The 26,153-nt window shown below is 38.4% G+C and overlaps 1 protein-coding gene across 11 annotated transcripts in view; it reads right to left on the bottom strand.

Annotated features, from left to right (window-relative positions):
* Nucleotides 1-26,153, bottom strand: part of LOC149206449 (polyadenylate-binding protein-interacting protein 3-like) — a 338,082-nt gene that overhangs the window by 218,353 nt on the left and 93,576 nt on the right. For 9 of the 11 annotated variants that reach the window (XM_089395426.1, XM_089395431.1, XM_089395429.1 and 6 more), the window contains 3 exons: nucleotides 11,837-11,922; nucleotides 11,560-11,659; nucleotides 11,372-11,405 (listed from right to left, as the gene is read on the bottom strand). In XM_089395426.1, coding sequence (XP_089251552.1) covers nucleotides 11,372-11,405; nucleotides 11,560-11,659; nucleotides 11,837-11,922 — 220 coding nt within the window. The remainder of the gene's footprint in view (nucleotides 1-11,371; nucleotides 11,406-11,559; nucleotides 11,660-11,836; nucleotides 11,923-26,153) is intronic. The other 2 variants (XM_089395432.1, XM_089395433.1) reach the window with 1 other exon arrangement.

The raw sequence follows: 26,153 nt of genomic DNA, 5'->3' as shown, positions 1-26,153 counted from the left end.
TCAAAAGGAACTCAACCTTAATCTTAAACTCAAGACTGAGAGGAGGTGCTCTAGGAACTAGTGCTTCAGGACCCAGGAATCCAAATGGAACATCTACCTATTTCAAAGATTGTGAAAGGAAGGTCTCCTACCCCAGCAAATCATATTCAAAGCAATGTTGTGAAAAGCGCGAGCGGGATTAAATCAGCGCCGGGAATGAAGCGGAAAAAATTGGAAAAAGCGGAAAAAAGCGGGAAAAAAGTGTTTGGTACAAAAATATTCATTTTTTTCATTTTTTTTTCAATTTTTTTAATATCTAAACCATCTACAACATAAAATAAATACATTGACACATAAATATGATAAAAAAACTAATATATAAGATGTTTAATATCATTTCTAGCGCTAAAATCACACATAACATTGAATCATGTCCTGAATAGTAAGTCCTGACTCCTAAGTCCCAACTCAGCCTCAAAATATCAACAAAAAATATGATAATGTATCTCATCACGTCATAATGTCGTATACAATAAAATGAGGTCTAATCCTATTGATTTCCTTTGCCCCTCTTGCGAGAAAATGCCACAGCTTTCCCTTTCCCTCTAGATGTAGGATGCTGGTGCCTGTGCTGGTGGAGATGGTAGTGGAGTCTGATGTGCTCTAGAAGCTGAAGAACTAGAAGTAGGAGCTATAGGAGGTAGACCACGTCCTCTACTGGTGGCAGGGGTAGCCCGAGCAGGTGGTGTCACCTGGAAACATTACAATCTCCCAATCCTGAAATCCTGAAAAACTGATAAGTTTGCTGGATTTTAAATGAAATCTAAAATTCTACTTTCTCCATATGAAATCCAATGAGGCTGGAACCACTCTCAAACATCCTGAGTCATTTCATGGTAATGTTAAAAATTTAAGTAAAAGGATGAAAATGAAGATTAAGGAGAATGTCACTTTTACTTTAAGAATTTAACATTACCATGAATAGCATATCCATACTAGGGCCTAGACTTGATCATTAAGCTGCCCCACTCAAAAATTATTTGTTTCTTTCAAAAAAAATTGCATGAAAAAACCCAAATGACCAAATGAAAAACCAAAAAAAAAATTATAAAATCGTGCTGCCCTGACACCCCGAGCTTTTTTCCGAAAAAATCGGCAAAAAAAAATTTAGCCGCTTTTTTCCCATAAAACGCGCGATTAAATCGTCTTAGGGAAAAAAGCGCGCTTTTCACAACACTGATTCAAAGCAATCCAGGCCCTGACATTGTAGATCAAATGGAGCACTGACCAGCCATGGAAGTTAACCTTCCAGAGGTAAATTCTCTCTTCACAGATCTTCAATCCAAGGTGATGATTTGTAGGTTATGGCTTCTAGCCCAAATCAGAAGCCTTACTCCAATGGATTTTTTCCTCTTGGACACCTAACTATTACATTTATTTATGTTCTAAAAGTTTCTTCATTGTACAATTTGATACACAAAATATTTGGATTTTACTCTAAATGAAAGGCCATGTTTTGAGGTAGAGTTGGGCTCTTTATTACTCCATGGTTTCCATATTTCAATGCAACAAATATGGTTGTCTCAACATTGCTAGTATGGGTGAGACTCCCAAACCTCCCTCTTCCTTTTTAGCACCATCAGGTCCTAGAGGGAATTGGAAATACTCTAGGCAAGTTCAAAAATAGGGGCTTTGAAAGAACAAAGAAAAGTATTTTTACCTTTGCCAGAATATGTGCGAAGATAGACCTTAGCAAACGTTTGTCCAATCACATTATATTGAAACCTAAAAAAATTTAGTGGTCCCAAGCTTTAGACAATGAGAATACAGCATTTAGATGGCGTTTCTGTTTTCAAACAAGGCACTTGCAAAACGCATGCCCACAAGCTAAAAAGAACCCAAGAAAGAAAAAGGCACATAAGCCAAAAGGATGGCAATTCAAAGATCCACACCTCTCTGAAGCTGAAGAAGGAACCATGGAGAATCCAACAAAAGAAGATGGGAGTACCCAGGATAAAAATGATAATGCTACTCTCCATCAAAGCAGGACAAATTCAGTAGCAATCCAAGAGACAGATCATCATATGAATATGACACACAAAGAGGATGGAACAAAATGAATAAAGCATGCCCACGTATCAGAAAGCTCAGATTTGAACAAAGAGTTTCTAAACACAGATGGTCGGCAAAGTTTTTTCCCTCCAACCTCACCCCAAAGCTAGGGTGGATTTTGTCGTCAAGATGTTAGCTAAGTCCTAGTGTTCTAGTCTAGTCTTTTGTAAAAGTAATTAGGGAGTGATTTAAGCTAATTGGCTAAATTGCTTTATTACAAATTACTTGGCTTACTAAATCACATTTGAGTCACAAAATTGGGTAAATAATTGAGCGTCTATAACGAATGGGTGTTCCCTCTTCATGTATTAAATTGTAATATCTTGAAGTAAAAATTATTTTATTGCATGGACCCTCATATTTAGACACCATGACTAAATTATTTGCGGGTTGGAAAAATTATTAATCCCCTCATGAGTCAAATAATTAAATTTTCTGGCAAAAATCAATTGAAATTATATGCCAAAAATTTAATTAATTTAAAGTCTTAAGAAAAATTAATTCTCCAAATTAAAAAATTCGTGGGTTCTAGAAGAATTAATTTTTGGAGGTCTCTAGCCAAGGGAATATTGAAAATTTCAAGAGATTTTGGACCCTTGGGCCTTAGTAGTTAAGTCAAAGTCAATTTTTTGAGGAAATCAACTCAAAATAATTAATTTTGAGTTGATTAAAATTCAATTAAATGAAAAAGTCGAATTTCCTCAAAAAATAAAATAATTTCGAGGGAAGAGATTAAAAGATAATTAAATCTTTTTTTAACGACCGGGATTATTTTGATGGGGATCAAGCCTACTAGCCGTTGGAGAATTAATCTATAAATTAGAAGTCATTTGTCATTCAAAATCATTCGATCATTGAGTCATATACTAGCTCTTGAAGTTCTTGTAAACTTTTCTGGAATAATACAACACAAAGTCTTTGGGGTTTTACTTGATGGCGGTGTTCCTCTCTGGTATTTTATGGTAACTTGCATTTAAAGTTTTGTTGATATTATTTATAAGTTGTTGGTTAATAGCTCTTGTAGATTAATTTATTTCACAGGTATCTTGCTTAGGTTGTTGGGTTTTAAGATAGCATTAAGATTTTTAATTGATTAGCAGGTATCTCTAATCTTTAAAGATTTAATAGTTATTTTATACCTCTATTGGTTTAACGACTTATTTTATAAGTGTGCAGAAATCATTTGATTCAGAAATTTTAGGCGTTTGGGGAAGTTCTCGGTTGAACCAGCTGACTCCCGAAACTTAAGATTTGGAGAGCCTTCTAGATTGTATTTCCTGGATTATCTAACGAATTATATCTTGCAGGGGTGTCCTAGGCTAGTGCCTACAACTTAAAAAATTATTTATTTTCAAAATATTGTGTTAAATTGTTAAATCTTACTAGAAAGAGTTTCAAATCTACAGATCTGGGAGCGGAGTTGGACTCATACTCCTCAGATCTGATAGATCTGTGAGTATAGATCTGTAATTAAATTTTGTAGATCTGATTTTTTTTTTATATTTGTACATATTGGATTTTGGGTATTTCGTTTTCTGATCATGCAGGTTCAGATCTGAAACTTGTCAAAGAAAATTTTGGGGTTTTGAGGCAGATCTAGGCCTTGGAGGGCAAGATCTAGTCTCAAACTTTGTGTGTTGGGATCAAGCGAATAAATCATTTGTTTAAAGGTTCAGATCTAAGGTTTTCATAGTAATTTCTGGAAACAAATTCGAAGCACAAATACACCAGTTTGAAACAAAAATTTATGGGGAAATATATTTTTTTTAATTTAAATTTATTTTCCCTCTTTTCATCTTTTCATCTGCGTTTTCCTCTTTCCTCTACAAGCGCTGATCCCTCTGTTGTGCATCCTTTTCTCCAACGACTCCCTTTGCCTCTGCGTTTTTTCTCCTTCTAAACCTCATCGTCCTCGCCGCCTCCTTTATCCGCGTTCCTCTACTCCCTCAAATTGCAGCTTCTCTCCCTGCATCCCTTATTCTCTTTGCCCGCAGCGCTAACTACTAATATTTCCCTCCGCGCACCCTTCATCTCCATTTCCTTTGCACGTCCCTCCTTCCTCCTTGCTACCTGTTCGCTGCTCAACCCTTGCTTCTGCCTGCGTTTTCCCTGACACATTTCCTAACCTGTGTGAACTCCTTCCCTCTCAATTTGTAGCTCCTCACTCCTCAGTCCCGCATTCTTCCCTTTTTCCGCTCAACCTGCATACCAACCTCACCCTCAACTTTTTTCTTTTTTTGACTTAGCTTCATCAGTCAGCCTTCTCACATGCGATTTAAATTTTTTATGTGCCCTTTGGCCCATTAAAAAATTAATCAATTAATTTTTTTTATTTTCTACTTTGAAATCATTTGGTTCATTGGCCCCTTTAAAATTTCTAATTTACTTTATAAACCTTATCACAATAAATTTAATAAAAGAGTGATATAAATTTTGAACTTTCGTTATTTTTTTTTTAATTTTTGTGATAAAGGTTTCGGGGCTTTAAATCTTTGAAATAATTTTTATGGGGTAAAAATTTAAAAAAAAATCTATAGTTGTTAAAATTGGCAACTAGGGCCAAAAAACTCCATGTCGGTTATCTTATTTATGGCAGTTGATATTTTTCTTGGATCCCTCTCATCGAGAGGTGTAGGATTGATCAAAAGACCATCCGATTCCGATAAGTATTCATGGAGTTATGAATTTATTTGTGTTATAAGCTAAGTCACCTGACATGGGGATTCGGGATTCGTATCGGATTCGGACACGTTGGCCCCCCGGAATAGGACGCTTAAGATGCGTTATATATTATTATATTATATATATATATATATATATATATATATATATATATATATTAAAAATTAGATATTTCTTACACAAATTCTCATTAATGATACAAATTCATTGAGTTCAAACATAGATCTTCATCTACATGTTAGTTTTACTATTTACAAAGTAAGTTAGTAACATTATAGCATGCATAGTACATACAAAATTCAAATACATGTCACATAAATCATGATTCATAAATGAAAGACAACTTACAAGATAGTAAGATAAAGACACTGACAACTGTAGTTTTCTCATTAAGTCATCAAATCAAAATGTGTTACATAGGTAGTGCAATGCCAATGGCAAATAGAAATAGAAAATATAAAACAACTACAGGTATACAAGCCTTAAGGCAATAGGTAGCCCATGACTCATGAGTCAACAATCCTCATAGTAATCATCAAAATCAGCATCAATGTCCTCATCATCATGGTCACCAGAGTCACCATTGCTCTCCTCTGCATCCTCCTCCTCCCCTGTATCCATAGTCGCCTCTGCATCTACTGGTGTGGAGGATGACCCCTCTAAAATATCACCGTCATCAAATCTAACAGGCTCTAGCACTGGATCATTGAGATCCATGTTGGCCAATGCCAACTCAACACTATTGTCCAAACCCATATAATCAGGAAAGACATCCCACATCTTTTTCTTTCCCCTCAACCACTCTCCCCTCTGCCTGTAAATAAGACAAAGGTTGGTGTGCACATACACCATTGTCTCTGCCCTGAACTACTCAAGCCTGCTCTTCTTCACACTATACAAATTCCCATATGTGCTCCAATCCCTCTCGTAACAAGAAGATGAAGTCACATGAGAGAAGAGCCTCATGGCTAACTGTTGAAGAGGAGGGCTTGTGGCCCCATGATTTTCCCACCAAGAATAGGGCTTTTTAGCCCCCCTGTCTCTAATCACATCATATCCTACAAATCGACCAGTGCCAATGGAAAACTCTGCAAAGGCATCCTCCACCTCATCAAGCAATGCTCTATCCTGAAAAACCCGCCTGAATGCATCTTTCCTCCACTGTGAGATTTCACCATCCATGTGAGGAGGGAATCTGTGGGAAGGTCCACCATTCAACCACTCATGGTTGTAGTATTTTGGGTTCAATGAGTGAGCTAAACATTGTAAAGGTGTGCAATTCTTGTCCCATCTGCTGACAAGAATATCCTATATGGTACCATAGAAGGCCTCTGGTGATGTCTCATACTTGAGGCACTCATTCTGTAGAATAATGCTCCTCACAGACTCAATCATGGAATCCCATCCCTGATAAACTTTTCATAGGATGGGTTTGTCAGTATCTGCAAATCGAAGCAAAAAAATGATAGGGTCCATGATCTGAATAATTAGATCTACCCTCCCCTACCAAGCATCATCTAGCACTGTGTCCTTCACTCTTTTAGAGGCTACTTGATCTGTCTTTCTCCAAAAAGACCAAAACTCAGAAATAACCATGGCCCCAAGAGCGGTCTTGACCTCCCTCAACCTCTTCAACATCATGAATGAAGAAGAAAACCGTGTATCAGCAATCTTCAACAATGATAGATTGTTGTACTCCTTGTAGATAGTGAGGGCATTTGTATGGTTTTGCACAAAGTTACGGATATGTCGTGCATCCTCAATAATGTTACCAACCCAAAGCACATTAGAAGCAATGGATTTCAGTGCTAAGTTCAATGAATGGGCAATGCAAGGTGTCCAAAACACTTGTGGATATTTAGCTTCCACAATCATGCCAGCAGCCTTGCAAACAGGAGCATTATCTGTAATGATTTGCACACAAGAATCAACACCTACATCTTCAATAACTTTAATAAATAACTCACCCATAAATTGTGCATCCTTGTATTCTCCAAGTGTATCCACTGCTTTCAAGAAAACTGGACCATTCAGGAAGACACCATGAAGTTGATGATTGGGTGTCGTGTTGGATCTGTCCATCCATCAGAAACAATGCTAATCCCAGATGTTGGCCATGATGCTTTAATAGGCTCAAGCATTTTTTGCACCTCTTTTGTTTGCCTTCGTCAACATTGTGGTTCTAAGCTTATCTGAACCAGGAGGCACATACCATGATGGAGGCCCATGAGTTAGAGCTCTACACATCTCAATAAATAAAGGTGAGTGTGCAACATTAAATGATATGAAGTTTTGATAGAAAAAAGAAGGCAATGGTGAGATCAAGCTCTTCCCATTTCTCTTTTTGAAAAATCTTGTCCATTGGACCAAGCGAAATTGCTCTTTTTTTTTGTTGCTTGTCCCCCAATAGAACTCTCAAATGGAAATTTGGTGGTGTCTTTCCTCAAAAATGGAAGGGGGTCTTCATTCTTGGTTTTTATTGATTTTGCAGCCACATTTGTTATACCAACAGTAAACTCCTTTTCTATTTCATTTCTCTTTTGTAAAGGAACAACTTTACAAGCTCCAATTCCACAACCTAGCAAAGCCAACAAATGGCCTTTCACACGGTAATATGTGCTTTTGAAAGAAATGTGGCAAAAGTTGCATCTCCATTGCACATTGCCTCCTCCCTTCCCCTTGGTGCTTGTCCCATCCTCTCTTGTGACATATTTCCACAAGGGATATTTCTCAATGTTGTCTTTAGGTCCTCCTCTTCCCTCAACATTACTTGCAACAGACTCTGATGATATTGGGGGAGGAGGGGCATCTCCAATGGAGACATTCTTCCCCTTCCTTTGCCCCCTAACTGTTGCCCTTGATTGAGCCATGAATACTGTAAAAAAAAAAAAAACAAAACATGCACAAATTTGTAAAAAAAATTCATATACAAACTGTTGTAATAGAAATGCAAAAAAATAGAGATGAAATGCACTTACCTGGTGCTTGAATCTCCTTGTCGAATGCTCCACACCCTTAGCTCCTTGCTCCAAACCCTTAGCTCCTTGCCCACAACTCAATGTATGCAAAACTGAAAGAGAGAAATGGTAAATGACTGATATAACAGCGTGTTTTTATGCCCGCGAGTTTCCCTTTTTTGGGATTCGAATCCCAAAATCGTGACACATGCGGGATTCAATCGTGTCACTTTAGGACATAATGTGTCACGTTCTAGGATTCGAATCACCATCGAATCATGTCCGATTCATGGGATTCGGACAAGCAAGCCATTTCCAGCGAATCCAGTTTCATAGGTTATAAGACAATTCGTCAAGGTCGGCCAGCAACCAGTAAACCCCACATGTGCTCAACGTTTTAGTATAAAAGGAGATGACTTGAGAGTCATTTCACACACACACACTTCTATCTTGATTTCTCTCCACCTGTCTTGGGTTTTAGTGGAAGAGAAATCTAGGAGTGGAAGCCTTAGACGTTGGAGCAAAAGAAGGCAGCCCTAACACAATCCTAGAAGGCAGCCCTAATGCTATCCTAAGGCAACCCTAACGTAGTCCTAGAAGGCAACCCTAACGCTATCCTAAGGCAGCCCTAACGCAGTCCTAAGAAAGCAGCCCTAGCCGCAGTCCAAGCAAGCATCACAAGAGCTCATCAAAGGAGCCCAAGGAACTCGGCTAAGGGAGAAAGGTAACTATATGGAAGCCGCAGCAAGAAGGCTAGGACAGCGAGGGAGATAAGGGCTAACCGAGCTGCTGTTAGAGGGCCGAGGAGCTGAGCTTGGAGGCCGAGTTGAAGAAGGATGAACGCAGGTATGTTTGGGGCAGCGAAAAGGTAAGGGAAGACTGTTTTGAGTGGGTTGTAGGTGACAGCGTGGGACTGTGGTAGGCCGCAGTCCCTACCACCTCAAAACAGGGACAGCGTGGAGAGTTTGAGGGCTCAAACATGCCCAAAACAACAGCGTGCTAGGGGAGGTGTACTATGAAGGTGTGTTGCAATCCTTGAGGGTTGTTTGTGGACTGATAGATAGGTGTGTGAGGTCTGCCAGATACCCTAACCAGTCACAATATAAGCAGCAGTGTTGAAGGGATAGCAGTGCTAGTAAATGGGACAACAAGGCTACATGGTGCTGGCAGCTGCTAAGACACATGGGACAGCAGCAAGGTATAGCTAGCTATGATGGGACAACAGTAAAACAATGGGACAGCAAGCTAACATGGAATGGCTATGTCACTAATAGTGGGACAGCAATGGCTAGCATGGTGCAACAATAGCACATGGGACACCAGCGCAGCAGTATGATGTGTACATCATCGTCATGAGGTCCAGCATTGTGATGATAGGTGCAGCATGGTGCAGCACGGTGAGGTGCAGCATGATGACAAGATGCAACACAATGATAGGTGAAGGAGTCACCTTGGAGAATTAGTTGAAGCAGCATGTCTTCAACTGATCTCATGCATCATCTTCTTAGAGATGATCTATGCTCTTATCTAGATAAGTCAGAGTGTTGATTTCTGTTGTAAATGTATTATCTCTCTCTCTCTCTCTCTCTCTCTCTCTCTCTCTCTGTTGAACTATTGAGGAACATATAAGAATAATTGATCAAGGGTTTCCCCACATTGGGGTTTGTCCCTGGCTAGCACCACATCTTGTGTCCTCTTGTCTTGGCTTGTCTTCTGCGATTTATGTTTATGTTCTATCTGTAGTTTACTTCAATGCTGATGTGATTGCAAATCTAGAAAAGATATTGAGCTAACTATGAAAATTGAAATAAATTGCTCTACGCATAGAACATACCTAAAATTAACAATAGTCAAGGAAAATATAATACTTTTTTTAAGTTTGACTATAGGAAAGGAAATACTTTCTGGATTGGAGTTATTTAAGAAAATAATTTAATTCCAGAATTGCTTGAAGAAGTATTTATTTGATTGGCATCTAAATTTCACATGTTTTTCCTGGTAATTAATTATTGAAATTTAAGTTCTTAGGCTTTCATTTATTTACGCCCTTCAACGAGGTTTCATGATCATTAACATTGGGTTTTAATTTTTGTTGCTTGATATCTATTGAGATCACTCATTGTTTAAAAGGAAAATTAATTCTAAGCATGGATTTATTTACTTGAATTATTGGATATTTCTTGCATATTTAGTTTTGGGAATTTTTCAAGTAATGGAATTGTGGTAAATTGTGTATCTTTCGTTTCCTAAATAGAGTATTTTGAGCATCTTCATAATTGGGATTTTTCATTAAAGTACTTAGCATTTAGCTCAGAGTAAATCATAATCTAAGCGCTTAAGTCTTTAACATTTTGTTTCATCTTACATTTCATACAAGTTAGTTGATCATCCATCTAAAGCAACATTTGTCATCTTATTACTTGGTGAATCATTTATCTTGCAAGTCTTTTCTTTCTGAGCATTGTATTTAAAGGCATTGGTCTTATAACTTTAAATCTGGTCTATCTAAAATTTAATCGAATATCTTAAGCATTGCTCAATTAATATTGCTTTCATCTAATTTAAGTTAATAAGATAGCTTTCAGTGCATCTCCTAGAACTTGTTGGTTCCCAACAAGTTTTCCTTCATCATTCATCTTTCACCCTTCAGGGACTACCCCCCTTAGCTTGCCTAGGAGCTAGCTAGAATGAAGTGGACAAAGTTTACAGCGACAGCCTTTGCCCTGAGCGTTGTGGCCCTTGGTGTACACTTTGGGCGACAACACATACCAAATACCATACCCATTCTAAAAGGTAGTTATATGCATACCAAATACCATACCCACATATCTGCAACATAGATTTCAAGCTAAAAGCCTGCCAAAGGGCAAAGCTCTGTTGACGCAAACCATCTCAACATGCTAAAACATTACAACAATATGGCCCTGCTATTGGATTTATCAATGCCCAATCTGCTAAGAGGAATAGACATGACTCAACACATTACTCATGGCAATCAGCCATTCCAGATTGCAACAAAACTTGGTCCTAGCAATGACAAAGACCCCCCTCATGTAAACTTGAAACATTGCTTTTTGGTTCATTTCCATGTGATACTCAACAAACTACAACATTACAACAACATGCCCTTGCTATTACATTTATTGAAGCCCAAACTCAGCTAATACCCATAGACATAATTGGTTTCAACACATGACAATCAGCTGTTCCATGATTGCAACAAAACTCATCCGATCAACAACAAAGACCTCCCTCATGTAAATTTGAAACATTTGCTTTCTGGTTCCTTCTGATGTTTAAACTCACTAGGACAAGACACCAAGTTTGTACTACTTACAAGCTACAATATAATCCATTTTATAGCAAGAGAACACATAAAATGATGGGGTTGATTACTAAACATGAACTGCTTCCCTCGTGAAACTTATGATTGCCGAGCATATCAGATTCCAGATGATTTATATGCAAATCCTTCACATTATTACACTTCCTCATTGGAGAGTTGATCATGACACCACCTAACCCTTATATATTAATTGAATAAGCAGTTTATTTTATGTAATATGCCAACACAAATACTTTGTTGCATTCCAATCTAACAACTTTTCATGTTTGATGGGAACAAAGTTCTGCACACACACCTGGCAATTTTTTAGAGTAAGACTCAAAAACCTTCTGCACAAACAACAAACGTGCAATATGTTGGTAAGCATCAAAAGAGGAGACATCTGAACATAGCAGACAACAAATTACTGTATCCCATGTATAACCCACATGGTAAGCTTTCATCCAAATAGTAAACTTATGAATTGAAATTGTTTCTACTCACAGATTTGTTCTGCAATACCTCAGCTGAGGCATTAACTTTATCTTTGAGCTGTTTTTTACACTTTTTTGCATTGTCCTCCAGATTTGAATCACTTATTTTCCTGCAACACTCAACGTGAAAGGAAACACCATCATAACCTCAGACTTAAATATTTTCAAACAATTCGTATTTAACCATTTCAATATAATAGTACACACATTACATAAACTTCAAATTTAAAGATAGTTCCAAAAACATCCAGATAAAAACTTGCAGTTAATTAATCTACCGTACTAACCTGCAATTATTAACACTAACACTTGAAATATTTGTATCCAGACTTGTAGCTTGGACTTCCAATTGATCACAAGCACTTGACGAAATCTGTGAAGAAGACTCAGAAACAGGGATATGATAAGCAGGTCCATCAACTTATACAAAGAAAAGAATGGACACAAAAATCAATACAAGTCTTGGACATTGTTAGTTATTCAATAGAGTTTTCTCTTTATTTCATCCATACATTACTTGTGTATCCCCTTGTCCCCAATATCAACACCAGATGCACAGAATTTTGGCACATAATTCCATTACAATATGTAGAGCCTTGCCGCTAGTGAAACTGACTAAAAGACTAAAACAATCATTGGCCTCCACAGTTACTTGAAAATTTAACTGAAAATATCTATTTGAGTTATAATGGATTCTTCCCATGTACACTTTGGATACAGCTAGGATACATCAATTTCACACACACTTGTATCAAAAAGAAACCAGCAGACATAAAAAATTCAAAATATCATTAATAATTTTGAATTTTATGTCAAGTATGGCTTGCCTAGTCCATGTAAATAGACAGCTAATATAGTCCCCACAAAGGTTCAAGTCCTTGCAGTGACATGCTAGTGATTGCACTCCTGCTTGTGGATGCATACCAACACATGCAACACCAATTTACACCAGGGGAAAGCCCTGGGCAACTTTGGCAGAACAGGTACCCCCCACACACACAGTGACTTAGCTGAAGAGCAACCAAATTAAATCATGCTAATGGATTCCCCCATAAGGCCAAATCATGACATATTAGCCTCAATTGTTGTAAGAGGATGTTTTTCCCAGAGAACTCAAATTTGGAAATAAAGCCAAAAAAAACAATTATAATGAAGGCAGGTCCAAACTTGCTATTAATTTGATTTGTCATAAACTTGTCTTAGCAGTTTTTTTAAAAAGTCGCCTTAATTTCTTTTTCAATTTAGTGACAAAAACTCTCGCTAAAATGGTCAATACATTCGCCAAAACACCAGCATAAATGGTCAACTTAATATATCAAAAAGGTGGAACAACACTAAAGCATTTCGTTCATGCTCTAGAGGGACTTTGTACAAGGAAAAGTTTCTGAAACACCAAAGTTTCGAGTAAAGTAGCTATCAATCTGTCTGAGGTGAAGAAAGTTGAAACGAACTTGCATGCTGACCATCAGCTTACATGAACTAACAGCTACCCTAAAAGAAATGTTGGATGAGAATGCCCCTAGATCAATGGTTTCTTACACAAACTCTACAACCCATATGGAAATTCATTGGGTTGGATCTCATTCAAGTCTACAAAGAGGCTCTAAGGAGGCAGTCTCTAGGTGCCAACATCAATCAAGGTTAAAAAATGTGTTCCCAAACAAGGAGACCAACTACCCGGCTCAACACCAATGAACTGGTGATTGAACCGGAAAACCCTCTAAACCAGGAACCAGTCAGAACCGGATGGGAAACAGTAAAAAACTGGACCAAAAGAACAGTCGACCAAAAACACATAAAATATTCAAATTTTAAAGAAAAACATATATATTCATGTGCATCCATATGAATCTAAACCATTTATACACAACTAAGCAAAAGCTTTCATTTAAATATCCTGTAAGGGTACACATCACCAAAATAACATTGAGTGCAATCCATCTCTGAACCAAAAATACATCAACAAACAGGCTCTAGATAGCCTCTAACATCCAAAAAGAATCATGCTACAACAAATACCTACATATGATCAAAATCATTGCCTATATTGGGATCTTTGCCATCGATATCACCCTCTAAGCATTAAAATAAGATAGAAAAAACATAGCTTGTCAAGTCAAGATTTTGTTTGAGTAATGGGTACATTTTAGTAGGGTCATGGTAGAGGAGTTCAACAACCAATGCCACTAACATCAAGGTACATAGAGGGCTTGGTGTTCTTGATTAAATACTAGTTCCCTACCCTCATACATGAAAAAATCCAATGGAAATCTTGCAATCCCCCAATCCTGAAGCCCTGAAAAAATGTTAAGTCTGCTGGACTTTGAGTGAGATCTAAAAATTCTACTTTCTCCATATGAAATCCAATGAGGTCGAACCATATGAAATCTTTGTCCCAAGGATGAACCACAATAGTTGGTTCGAAACGTCAACCAAAAAGAGTGATTATGTGATTAATCTGAAAAACAATCACAAACACTCTCAAACATCCCGAGTCATTTCATGGTAATGCTAAAAATTTAAGTAAAAGGATATTTTTCCTTTAAGAATTTAACCTTACCATGAATTGGATAGCAATACTAGGGCCATAGGATTGAATATTAGGCTGCCCCACTCAAAAATTCTTGTTTTTTCTAAATTGTGTTTGGAACATCTTTGGTCAAATTTTACAGAACTAGTCGGTTTGGCACAAAACCAGTCGGTTCAATGAAAAAAGGTTGGCTCAGTGTCGAACCAGCTAGTTTAGTTCCAGACATCAAACCGGACCAATTTGGCCCCCAATCTAGTCGGACCAACAGATTCCACTGGTTCCAATAACACTACCCAACACTTCTATCAAATTGTGACCAAGATGCTAGCATTTCAATTGAAGCATGTTTTTCCCGAAGTTGTGAGACATCGTCAAAAGGATTCATACAAGGACACTGCATTTTGGTCAATGTTATTACTATATGGGAAGTCATCAAGTGGGCTTGGGATTGTAGGATATGTTAGATTTTAGGGTCACCCCAAAAGTGTTTTCACCTAACTAGGACAACACTAGATCTCTTAGTCCTTGGGAATTACTTGATGGACATATGGATGGCTCAGTTTAAGTGTACACTTGGCCTTGGATACATTGCTACCATAACACACTTATCTAGAAGGTTGTTATCCTATGTCACATGATGACTAACACATTGAATGCACACAATAGGGTAGTTGGTTGCTTGATTAGGAGAGGTACATAACTAGAAGGATGAGCACTAGGCACTGGAACCATGTGACATACACCTTAGAGATTGAATACATAACTTCAAGACACTCGCATTGAGGACCATACTTCATGGGGGTTGGGGTTGTGGACCTAGAGACATATGTTGAGAAGTAGTTGAGCGAGAACTATATTGGCACACATGTTGAGGACATTGAACAAAAGAGGACATGTGGCACACAACTAGAGGAGCACCTTGCATGTGGGCACTTGAGGAGCGTTGGGCTAACAACTTGTTGGATAGAGCACCATGCTAGATAAGTGTTGTTGGGCCTATACGGGCAACATGCTTGGAGTGCACACCACCTTGGCATTGGGTAAAACCCTAGCATGACAATTGTCATTATTATAATATACAGCACTCCATGTGGAGTTGCTTTGTTGGCTTAGGTATGGGATTACTTGAGTGGACTTAGTCCATGTTTTATGTTGGCCTCCCTCCCCTATTATTAGAAGGGAGGAGACAACCTTTCTCATTACTCACTATTGATGTACTTATTATTCTATCTTCATTATTGTCTTGGAGAAGATTTGTAGGAAGCAAGCCCTAGTCTTTGTGATGTAAACCTTAAATAAGACATGAAGATGAATGCTAGCGCTAGAGATGAGCTTGGGTCTTAATAGTTGCGTGATCCAAGAGAAGATTACCTAGGTTTGTGTGATGTAAACCCAAGAGCAAGAACAACGAGCACTAGAGTAGAGAAGTCTTAAAGCTTTGTGTGATGCTTAGAATGAAGAAAACATGGAACTTATGTTAGCGTACTCTTGGTATTCCATTGTAACATTGTCTAGAGATCTCAATGCTTGTGTGATGCAAGAATAGAGGAACTAAGGTTTGGGGGATGCTAGCACTAGGGGTTGTCCTTGAACCTTTGCAATTGTGTGATGCTAGGTTTCAAGTATTGTAAACTCTATTGTAAATCTTGACCACTTGAGGAGTGAAGAGATTGAGAGCCTTTGCAATGCAAGCTTGGAGAATCTCCTAGAAAACCTGTGTGATGCATATCGGAGATCAAAGGTGGAGTTTCCAGCATTAACGCTAGCTTGTTGACGAGCCTTTGGAGTAGCTAGCAGTAGCTACACGTAATGCCTTCTCTTGATGGTGGACGCCCTAACTAGGGTATAGATGCAATTGAAGTGTTGTAGCTTGCATAGTTATCAAAACCGGACTGGTCATTGAACTGGTAGACCCCCTGAATTGGAAAACCAGTCAAAACTAGACGAAAACCGGTTTAAAAAATGGACCAAAAAACTAGTCAACCAAAAACACATAAAATATTCAAATTTTAAAGAAAAATAAATATATTCATGTGCATCCATATGAATCCAAACCATTTATACACAAATATGCAAATGTTCTCATTAATATAGCATGTAAGGGTGTACATAACCAAAATAGCACTAAGTGCAATCCATCTCTAAACCGAAAATACTTCAGCAAACAAGCTCCACATGGCCTCTAGCATCCAAAAAAAATTATGCTACAACAAATACCTACATATCATCAAAATCATTGCCTATATTGGGATCTTCATCATTAATATCACCCTCCAAGCATTAAAATAAGATAGAAAAAGCATAGCATGTCAGTTCAAGATTTTGTATGAGTGATAGGTACTTTTTTTAGTAGGCTCATGATAGAGGAGTTTGAAAACCAATGCAACTAACATCAAGGTACATAGTGGACCTGTTGCTCTTGATTAAATTCTAATTCCATACCCTCGTAAATGAAAAAATACAATGTAGCATTGCAATTCCCCCCAATCCTAAAATCCTAGAAAATTGTTAAGTCTATTCGAATTTGATTGAGATCTAAAATTCTACTTTCTCCATATGAAATCCAATGAGGTCAAAACCACTCTCAAACATCCTAAGTCATTTCATGGTAATGTTAAAAAGTTAAGTAAAAGGATTAGTAGGCAATATGGTCAAATACTAGGCTTCCCCTATCATAAATCATTGCTTTTTTGGAAAAAAATTGTGTTCAAAGGGTCCTTGGCATTAATGTACAAAATCAGCTGATTCAGTACCGAACTAGCCATTTCAATGAAAAAAGGTCCGTTCAGTACCAAACCGGCCAATTTCGTACAAGAACCGGCCGGTTTAATACGAAATTGACCAAAAACGGTTCAAGCCATTAGTCCAAACTAGTTTTGGCCTCAAACCAGTCAGACCGACCGATTCAGACCGATTCGCTGTGGTCCTAATAACATAGGTAGCTTGTCATAAGAAAAAAGGATATCTTTTACCAACTTGTGATGACCTAATGGTATGTAGTTGTATCTTCGTTATTTTGTAATATAAAGTGTACCTTTACTCTCCAAATATAGCGCACTACAGATATGAAGGTCAAACTTATGTTTCTCATATTAATAAGTAGTTTCTAGGGCAAGTTGAAAAGGAAGGCAATGAAGTAGAGTGCCCAAGCTATTAACCTTAATATGAATAAATTAGATGAATTTAATCATTGAACAGTTAAACCACCCTCAACATGTGTGCACAAAGGTTAAAGCTTAGCCCTGAGGGTTAGCTCAGTTGGTCAAGCTCCTGTCACTAAAGCACCTCCCTAATGGGAGGTCACGAGGTCAATTCTCTTTGATGGCCTCAGGGTTAGGTTTCGCTAATAAGCCTGCAAAATGTGATCCCTTTCGGTGGATTTGCCTGGATATTTCCTTGGAAAAGAAAACAAAGGTTAATGCTCAAAAATAACCATAGTCCCCCTCTAAATACTTAGCAACCAATTAAATCGACATGAATAAGTGTGCCAATGAAGGGTGCGTTCTAATAATGTGTTGTACCATGTAAGTAAAAGATGTTCCCTTCCTAGCAAAACCCCACCATGATAACAAAAAAACATAAAGCCTAACCTAAGGTGCACGACCACCAAGGGATTACTACATCAAAATTCATCATCCAAGCTTAGGAAATGGTTAGATCGCCATCAAACCATATGCAGTTTGCATCCCCTTCCTCTGTAACTCAAACTTAAGAAATAACACATTAAGTGAGGGTACTAATATCATGAAACACATTGAAAGGCAGAAATATTTTCTTATGTTGATAATTACTTGTGATATTCTTATGTTCTTATTAACTTTCTTATGTTCTTTTATCTTTGTTCCATCAAGCAATTATAAAAAGCAAAACACGAAGAACAGGGACACCAGATGTAGGCAGACAGCCAAGGCTAAAACCCCTATATAGGGGAAAACCCAGTCAACAAACTCTTCCTTCAGTAGATTCAAAATCAAGATGAGATAGACCAAGACTCTAGACCCACAGACCTTCCTCCTCCACCAAGTCAACCCTTCCTCCTTGTAAATATCCTTTTCTTAGTCTTCCAAATGTCAGCCCTTCAAAGTGCAGCTTCAATTCAGAACTTCGATCCAGGAGCAAAATTTTTGACCCAGCTACTCTAGAATGTTGGCCTCCCCAACAACTGCAAAATTTCGGCCTTCCAGCAAAACTCCAGAACTTCGCACGTGTGAGATGAGAGAGAGAGAGAAATCAAATTCTTGACCTTGAAAGAGACCTTCTTCTTTGCCCTTAGACTTGTCCTCCTCTTCCTTGGAATTTCGCACTTTTCCAGCTACAATTTACTGCAAATCGAACTTGCTTGACATCCACTTCAAATCAGGTCGAGTTGCTCCAATATATAGGCTTCTTGTGACGTCGAACTACCCTGTTTGAGGCTGACTTGTCCTTCATTGAGAATGACTTGGTGGAGAAGGCCAAGAAGACCTAAAATACAATAAAATAAATTCCTTCTTTGACAAATAAATCCCAAGAAGGGTTCTTTACATTATGACATGGAGAAGGACACTTGACATAAACCCTAGAAGCCTGCAATGGAGGCTTCAATCTAAAAATAATTGACCCAAGCATGAAACCCATGCTTTAATTAATAATAAGTCATAAAAATTCTTTTGACAAATAAATTACATAATACAATTATGAAGACCGAACCTAGTTACATTCTTCAACACTCCCTCTTAACTAGGGAGGTATATTATATATATATATGGAATATCTCAAAAACACATGAACTACGAAGTGTTCAAACACACTCAGTGCCATGGACTAGATACCTGACTAGGGTTATCTATCTGATTGGGACTAAGATGGACTAAAGTTTTCAGCCACTCTAGGTACCATCAGGCTTACTAACTAACCATCAACCCAAGATTCTAGGTGCATATCCAAGGTCAGAGCTCCAAGACCAATGCCACCCTCCCTCTTTGGGATCTAGACATCAACACACAGGCCGGCCAGATGTCCTCCCAAGCATCCACCATTAGATGCTTCAACACTCGTCAATAAACTAGATAAATCCATTTATCCAAGCATGCTTCTTAAGTGTTCGTCCTTTCTTCATGGAGAGATTTACCTGTACAAACCCCAATCATCAATTAACCTTTAAATATATATACAAGTAGACACAAACTTTCGGGTTCCTCATTTATTCGGATGTTGTTTGTATCATCAAGTTATCCATATACAATTTTGTTGGAAGCTTTCTTCTTTTCATTTCTTCAGCAGCACCAAATACATGCTCAGTACTTCTTAGGTCTTTTTCACAAACATCCATCTGTAGTATTCACTGTCATAATGTGCCCTCCCTCTCAATTGGGGAGATATACCCTTTCTTCTATCCAGGCTCCCTCTTAACTTAGGGAGATCAACTAATTTCTTCTTTTATAACATCGAAGAGACTTCAATCTTTCATGACTTCATCAAGGTCATCTTCATCATCATCCTTATAGCTTTTCTTCATCATGCTTATACGAACATCTTCATTATATTGAAGATTGTGTACCTGCAAAAATTTAATAGCAAGTACAACCAAATACATATATAGAAGCATGAAGCTAACTATATCAGAATAATGGAAGCATTAGACTTTAGATAACAAATACCCAAACCTAGTTAGGTTCATAATCAACAAGAGACACATACTTCTAAACTTCAACTTCTTTCTAGGGTTTTGTCACAAACCCTAGACTACAACATAAAGTGACTTAATCAAGAAAACAGTCTCATTCTATCTAGGGCCTCAATATTATTTTCAGAGATATATGAAAAATTCTACTATGATCCATTACAAACCCTAGATTCGATCTTAGAGACACAAATCCTTAGATATCAGCAATTCAATCAAATAACAATTCTATTATACATTTTAGACTCTAGTAGGGTTTGTTGCAAACCTTAGATTTAATCATCATATCGGAAACAATATCATCATATCCTAGAATATCAACTTCTACTAGGGCTTTGTTACAATGAGCATCAAAAATTAGGTTACCATATATACATATCTAGGATTTCAAAAGCATACAACAATATCTACTAGGTAAACCCAAGACACAAATATCAACATAGTGAAGTTAGACATACAACAATTTTAACCAGGCTAGGGTTTCGATTAGACAGAAGAACATACACCTAGGGCTCCATTCCTAGGATCTTGCTACAGATATTATGAGGGTTTTGGTCATAAACCCTAATTTACCAAACCCTAAAGCTCTAGCACTTAATTTTAAACATTAACAACAAATCCTAAAGGACTAGGGTTTTATTATAATAATACCAAGACTTTAAACAAGAGAATAGAATTTATATACTTCATCATTAACCCTAAGTAGACTAGGGTTTCATAACTATAAACATACCCTTAGGTTAGGGTTTTATAGAGAACTTTTTAGGGTTCCATACGAATGATCAAAATATAATGAGGGTAGATTCAATCTAATGATTAATCACCCAAACAAGAATCTCTTACGATTCAAAACCCTAGACATAATGATGTTAGTAATGTAGAGCAAAATTTAAAAGAAGAATGACCATACCTTTATATTAAAGAGATCTATGTAACAAAGCTTATAAGCTAGGACATACCTCAAGTTGTTCCTTAGCAAACCTTGTATGACATCAATTCTTGAAGGGAAAAACTTCTTCCATGCTTCAAGTCTATCCTTTGAAGTCTCCTCCATAACCCTTGAGTATTTAGCAAGCTTTCCTAACACAAAAAATATAAAAGGTTATTAGCATATAATTCAAACAAGTCTTGATGTGAGAAGGAAACCAAACATGAAAGGATGAAACAAAGAACAGAATACTTATCTTTTGGTAAATTGGTGGAGGCTCCCTCTTAATCCAATCTTGAGGGAAACCTACAACCAAAAATAAAGGGTGTTCTAACAAGACATGTTAGACCTACAAGTTCTAGAAATCAAAACATTAAGGAAAACAATGCAAAACTGAGAATAAAAGGATATGTAAGGGATAGAGTCCCTAAGAGTCCTTAGCAAATAATTCATTTACTTCAAATTCTTCCATCTTGTTCTTCTTTGGTGGAGATTCATCAACAACATTTGCTTGATCCCTATTTCTTTCTTATTTCTTGGATTCTCAAGACAAGCACTCTGGTAAAGTCCAATCTTGTGGCAATTGTAACATTCAACCTTGGATAGGTCCATTTTCTTCTTTGATCCTTTAAACTTCTTGAAGGTTCCCTTATTTTTGTGATGAGCAAAGTAAGCATTTGAGGTGTCTTTTTCTTCATTCTCCTTTTTGTTGTTGACCACCGATATTCTGGCTTCTTCTTGGCTACATGCATTCCACATTTGTTCAAAAGTTGGTATATCCTTCCAACTGTTGAGTCTCGATACAAAGGCACTCCAAGATTTAGGTAGTCTTAGAAGGGCAGTAATTACGAGCCCCTTTCTTTTCTTTTTTGTGGGGGGGGGGTGGGGGGGGGGGGGGGCCAACTTCATCTATTGCTTGGAGTTCATCCCTGATTCTAGATATCCTTATAAAGTATGATGAAACAATATCATCATTTGTCATTTTGACAGTTCTTAGTTCATTCTTGAGGCTTGCTATTTGACCAATGTTCTTGATTGTGAATAACTTGGAGAGAGCCTCATACATTTCTTAAGCAGAATTTATGTTTGATATGTATGGAATTAAGTTATCCTTAACTCCATCCACTATTAGATTCATAGCCACGATTTCAAGTTCTCTAAACTTCACTTTATTTGCATTAATTGATTCATCAATAGGCTTCTTAACTTTCCCTTAAACAAGATCTAAAACTTTATTCTTTTTTAGAATGAGATCTATTCTCTTTTTCCAAGCCCTGTAGTTGGAGGCTCTTTCTAGTTTTCTTTCTCACTTCATTGAGTTCGTCATTGTTCCTGTAAATAGTAGACTTGTCTTCTTGTGTCATCTCCTTTTTAATGTCCCTTTTCTTGATTTCCTTTCTCCTCAATAGATCTTTTAACCTGCCTTTTTCTTCCTTCTTCACCTTAGCTCTGATACCATGTTAGAAAATTAGAAAGGCAAAAAGATTTTCTAGGTTGAGAATTACTTGTGATATTCTTATGTTCTTATTAACTTTCTTATGTTCTTCTTTTATCCTTGTTCCATCAAGCATTTATCAAAAGAAAAACATGAAGATCAAGGACACCATATGTAGGCAGATAGCCGGGGATAAAACCCCTATATAGGGGAAAACCCAATCAACGAACTCTTCCTTCAGCAGATTTAAAATCATGTTGAGATAGACGAAGACTCTAGACCCACAGACCATCCTCCTCCCCCAAGTCATCCCTTCCTCCTTCTAAATATCCTTTTCTTAGTCTTCCAAATGTCAGCCCTTCAAAGTGCAGCTTCAATCTAGAACTTCAATCCAACAGCAAAATTTTCGACCCAGCTACTCCAAAATTTCGGCCTCCCCAACAACTGCAAAATTTCGGCCTTCTAGCAAAACTCCAGAACTTCGCACATGTGAGATGAGAGAGAGAGAAATCGAATTCTTGACCTTGAAAGAGACCTTCTTCTTTTCCCTTAGACTTGTCCTCCTCTTCCTTGGAATTTCGCACTTTTCCAGCTACAATTTACTGCAAATCGAACTTGCTTGACATCCACTTCAAATGAGGTCGAGTTGCTCCAATATATAGGCTTCTTGTGAGGTCAAATTACCTTGTTTGAAGCCGACTTGGTGGAGGAGGCCTAGAAGACCTAAAATACAATAAAATAAATTTCTTCTTTGACAAACAAATCCCAAGAAGGATTCTTTAAATTATGACATGGACAAGGACACTTGACATGAACCCTAGAATCCTACAATGGAGGCTTTGATCTAAAAATAATTGACCCAAGCATGAAACGCATGCTTTAGTAAGTCATAAAAAAAATTTTGACAAATAAATTACATTATACAATATGAAAACCGAACCTAGTTACATTCCTCAACAATATCACCTATGAAAACCAGACAAAGGCAACATGAATCATTCCACCATAGCAACATCATATGAAAAGGGCACATAACGAAGTGCTAACCCATCCAATCATCACCCCTGCTCCCTATCACACATCCAACAAATAAGGACCATGTAGAACACCCACTCCTAGTGACACCAACACCATACAACAAAACACCAAGTCACTAGGAAACATCAGCTACATCATGAAACATCTACCTTCGAACACCATCATCTTGTTGATTTGGGGTAGCATCGGATGTGCTTTAGCCACAAAATTTGGTGGAGAGGTTGGGGCACATGAGATCTCCAATACCCAGAAAGGGTTTGGGCAGATTCTAAACAGATCAAGAAATATTAAAATAATTAATATTTTTAATGGAGTCCCTAAGTCTAAACTTAGGGAAAATAAATTATTAATATGTTGTTAGAATGGTCCAAAAGACATGGATCAAGCCAGCTCTAATCTTAGTCGTTGATTAGGGACTTAATATCAGTCGTTGAGATGTCAACAGGAAAAGTATAAGAGGAGGCTTGAGGGTCACTTGGAGAGCACACCAGATGATCAGTCATTCTATTCTCTAGAGCGGGGTTTGCTAAGAGAGATAGAATCAGTGATTGGGAGAGCAGCAGAGCAGCCAGAGAGCGAGACGCAGGAGCATCCAGTGTTCATGCAGAGCCACGCAGAGACAGCTAAGTGTTGCGCAGAGCACCAGAGAGGCCAGCATAGCTGACGCAGATGCTTAAAGAGCTGACGCAGGGCCTCTTGGGGCTAACACAAGGCAAGATAGGCTGACACAGGGCCAGCGCTGGGCTAGTAGAGGCTGACGCAATCCAAACTAGGTAGACGCTGGGGTTTCTGGGGCAAATTGGTGCTGAGTAGCTGCCGAAAGGATTATCTAAGGTTTCAGCCAGTAGATTTGTCAGAAACAAAGAGGTATTACTGCCAAGGGAATTCTCTATTGGGTAGGCCAATTTTGGCACCCAGATTGTACTATGATATTGCTTAATAAGAAAACCCTCAGATAGCTGCACCGGTTTCCCACATTGGGTTTTTCCGGGGACATTAGTCCAAAAATAATGGTGTCATATGGTGTGTTTGTTCTTGTTTCTTTTAGTTGCTGATCTGTAATATGTTGAGCATGCACTAGTGTATATTTTCAGTAATTACATTGTAAATAACTTGTTAGGGAAAAATAACAAGTAGGTAGGAATAAATCAGATAAAGTGCATGAAGGGTTTCTAACTAAGTAAACTTAGAAACTTCAACATGGTATCAGAGCGTGATTGCAGATCACAGGAGGACTAAAAGACATCAGTCGAGCGGAGCAATAGCAGCAGAAAACAACTATCCCAAGGTGACAGAAGTTGTTTCTACCAGCGCAGAAGCCAATAAATGTGACGTGAAGCCAACCAGAGCCACGTAGAAAAAGTCGAGAGCTACGCAGAGCCTCAGAGAGGCCAGCATTGCTGACGCAGAGGGCCAGAGGGCTGACGCAGGGCATCCCAGGGTTGACGCAAACCCATCTGGGGTGATGCAGAGCCAGCGTGAGGTAGAGAGGGGCTGACGCAATTCACAGAAAGGCAGTTGCTGGGGTCTAGAAGGTTGCAGAAATATTGCAGAGTGGAGCTGGTGAGGTACTGTAGTCAGAACAGTACTTGACAGAGCAGGGCCAGAGGAGTTGTTACTGAGGGTTTCTAGCCGAGGAACCTGGATCAGCAGTGCAATTGCACAAGACGATCAGAGTAGGGGAATCTCGGCAAGTGGCAGAAGGATTTCCAGGAGGGAAATCAAGACTCAGAGGGAGTCCAGAAGAAAACTTCCAGACAAGAGGTAGAGACTCAGAGGAGTCGAACAGAGGACTTCCACAAGGGAAGTAGAGGAGCGTCATGGCACTACACGGGGTAAGAGACCAGGATAGACTGGACGAAGCATCGAACTTCGCAGTCTGGAAGGCCAGAATCTTATCAGTGCTTGACAGGAATCGTGTCAAGAACTTCGCCTTGAAGACGATAGCTATCCCAGTCGACCCAAATGATAATGACAAGTACGAAGAGGCGATGGCGAGGGCCAAGTGCATTATCCTTGACGGGGTCAAGGATCATGTGGTACCACATATAGCCGAGAAGGAAACGGCAGTTGAGATGTGGGAGGCTCTCAAGAACCTATACTAGCATACTTCTGTGCAGAGAATAATGTTGCTCGATAACCAGATGAGGTCGTATCAGATGAAGAAGGGTCAATCGATTGACACCTTCCTCAGAGGACTAAATGAGATCCGAGACCAGTTGACTGCTATAGGAGCGACACCGGATCAGGAGATTATGGTGAGAACAGCCCTGAATGTTGTCTCAAAAGATTGGTAAGTGTTTGTCCAGAGTATCCTGGGCAAAGGGACTCTCCTACCTTGGGACGAGATGTGGGCAATGTTTTAAAACTCCGACTCCGATTCCGACTCGGCCGAGGGTCGACTCCGACTCCGACTCCGACTCGGTATCGACTCGGCCGGCTCGATTTCAATGACTCGGTCATTGTAAAAAATACATTAAATATTTATTTTTTATAAAAACATATAATTTTAAAGATTTTCATTCATGTTTCCAAACACACAGCATTAGAATATAGATAGAAGACAACATATGATCAAAGTAGGCTCATGAATATATCCATTATATCAAAATGGCACCCAGTGCATTGTCCAATACATACACGATGATGATATAGAGATCAAAATAAAAACACATAACCAAGGAGGCTATAAATGGCCTCTACAACAAAAGTCTGTGACCAGTACTATTGGCTACTGCTAGAGTTGCCAACATCAACTGGCTCAGTATTACTTGGAAGTAGGAGCGAAAGTGGGGAGCGAGAGCGAAAACGGGAACGGGAGCGGGAGCGACATTTTAAGAAGCTCCTGGTTTAGGAGTGAATCCCAGAGGAGTTCAACAACCAATGTCACTAACATCAAAGTACATAGAGAGATTGGTGCTCTTGATTAAATACAAGTTCCATACCCTAATACATGACAAAAGTCAATGGAAACATTGCAATCCTGAAATCCTGAAAAATTGATAAGTCTG

Source organism: Pinus tabuliformis, chromosome 1_2, assembly GCF_031772625.1.
Source record: "Pinus tabuliformis cultivar Carrire ecotype Pingquan chromosome 1_2, CPIR1, whole genome shotgun sequence".
NCBI lineage: Eukaryota > Viridiplantae > Streptophyta > Pinopsida > Pinales > Pinaceae > Pinus > Pinus tabuliformis.
Note: the sequence above shows the minus strand (reverse complement) of the source record. Positions and strands in the feature narration are given on the sequence as shown.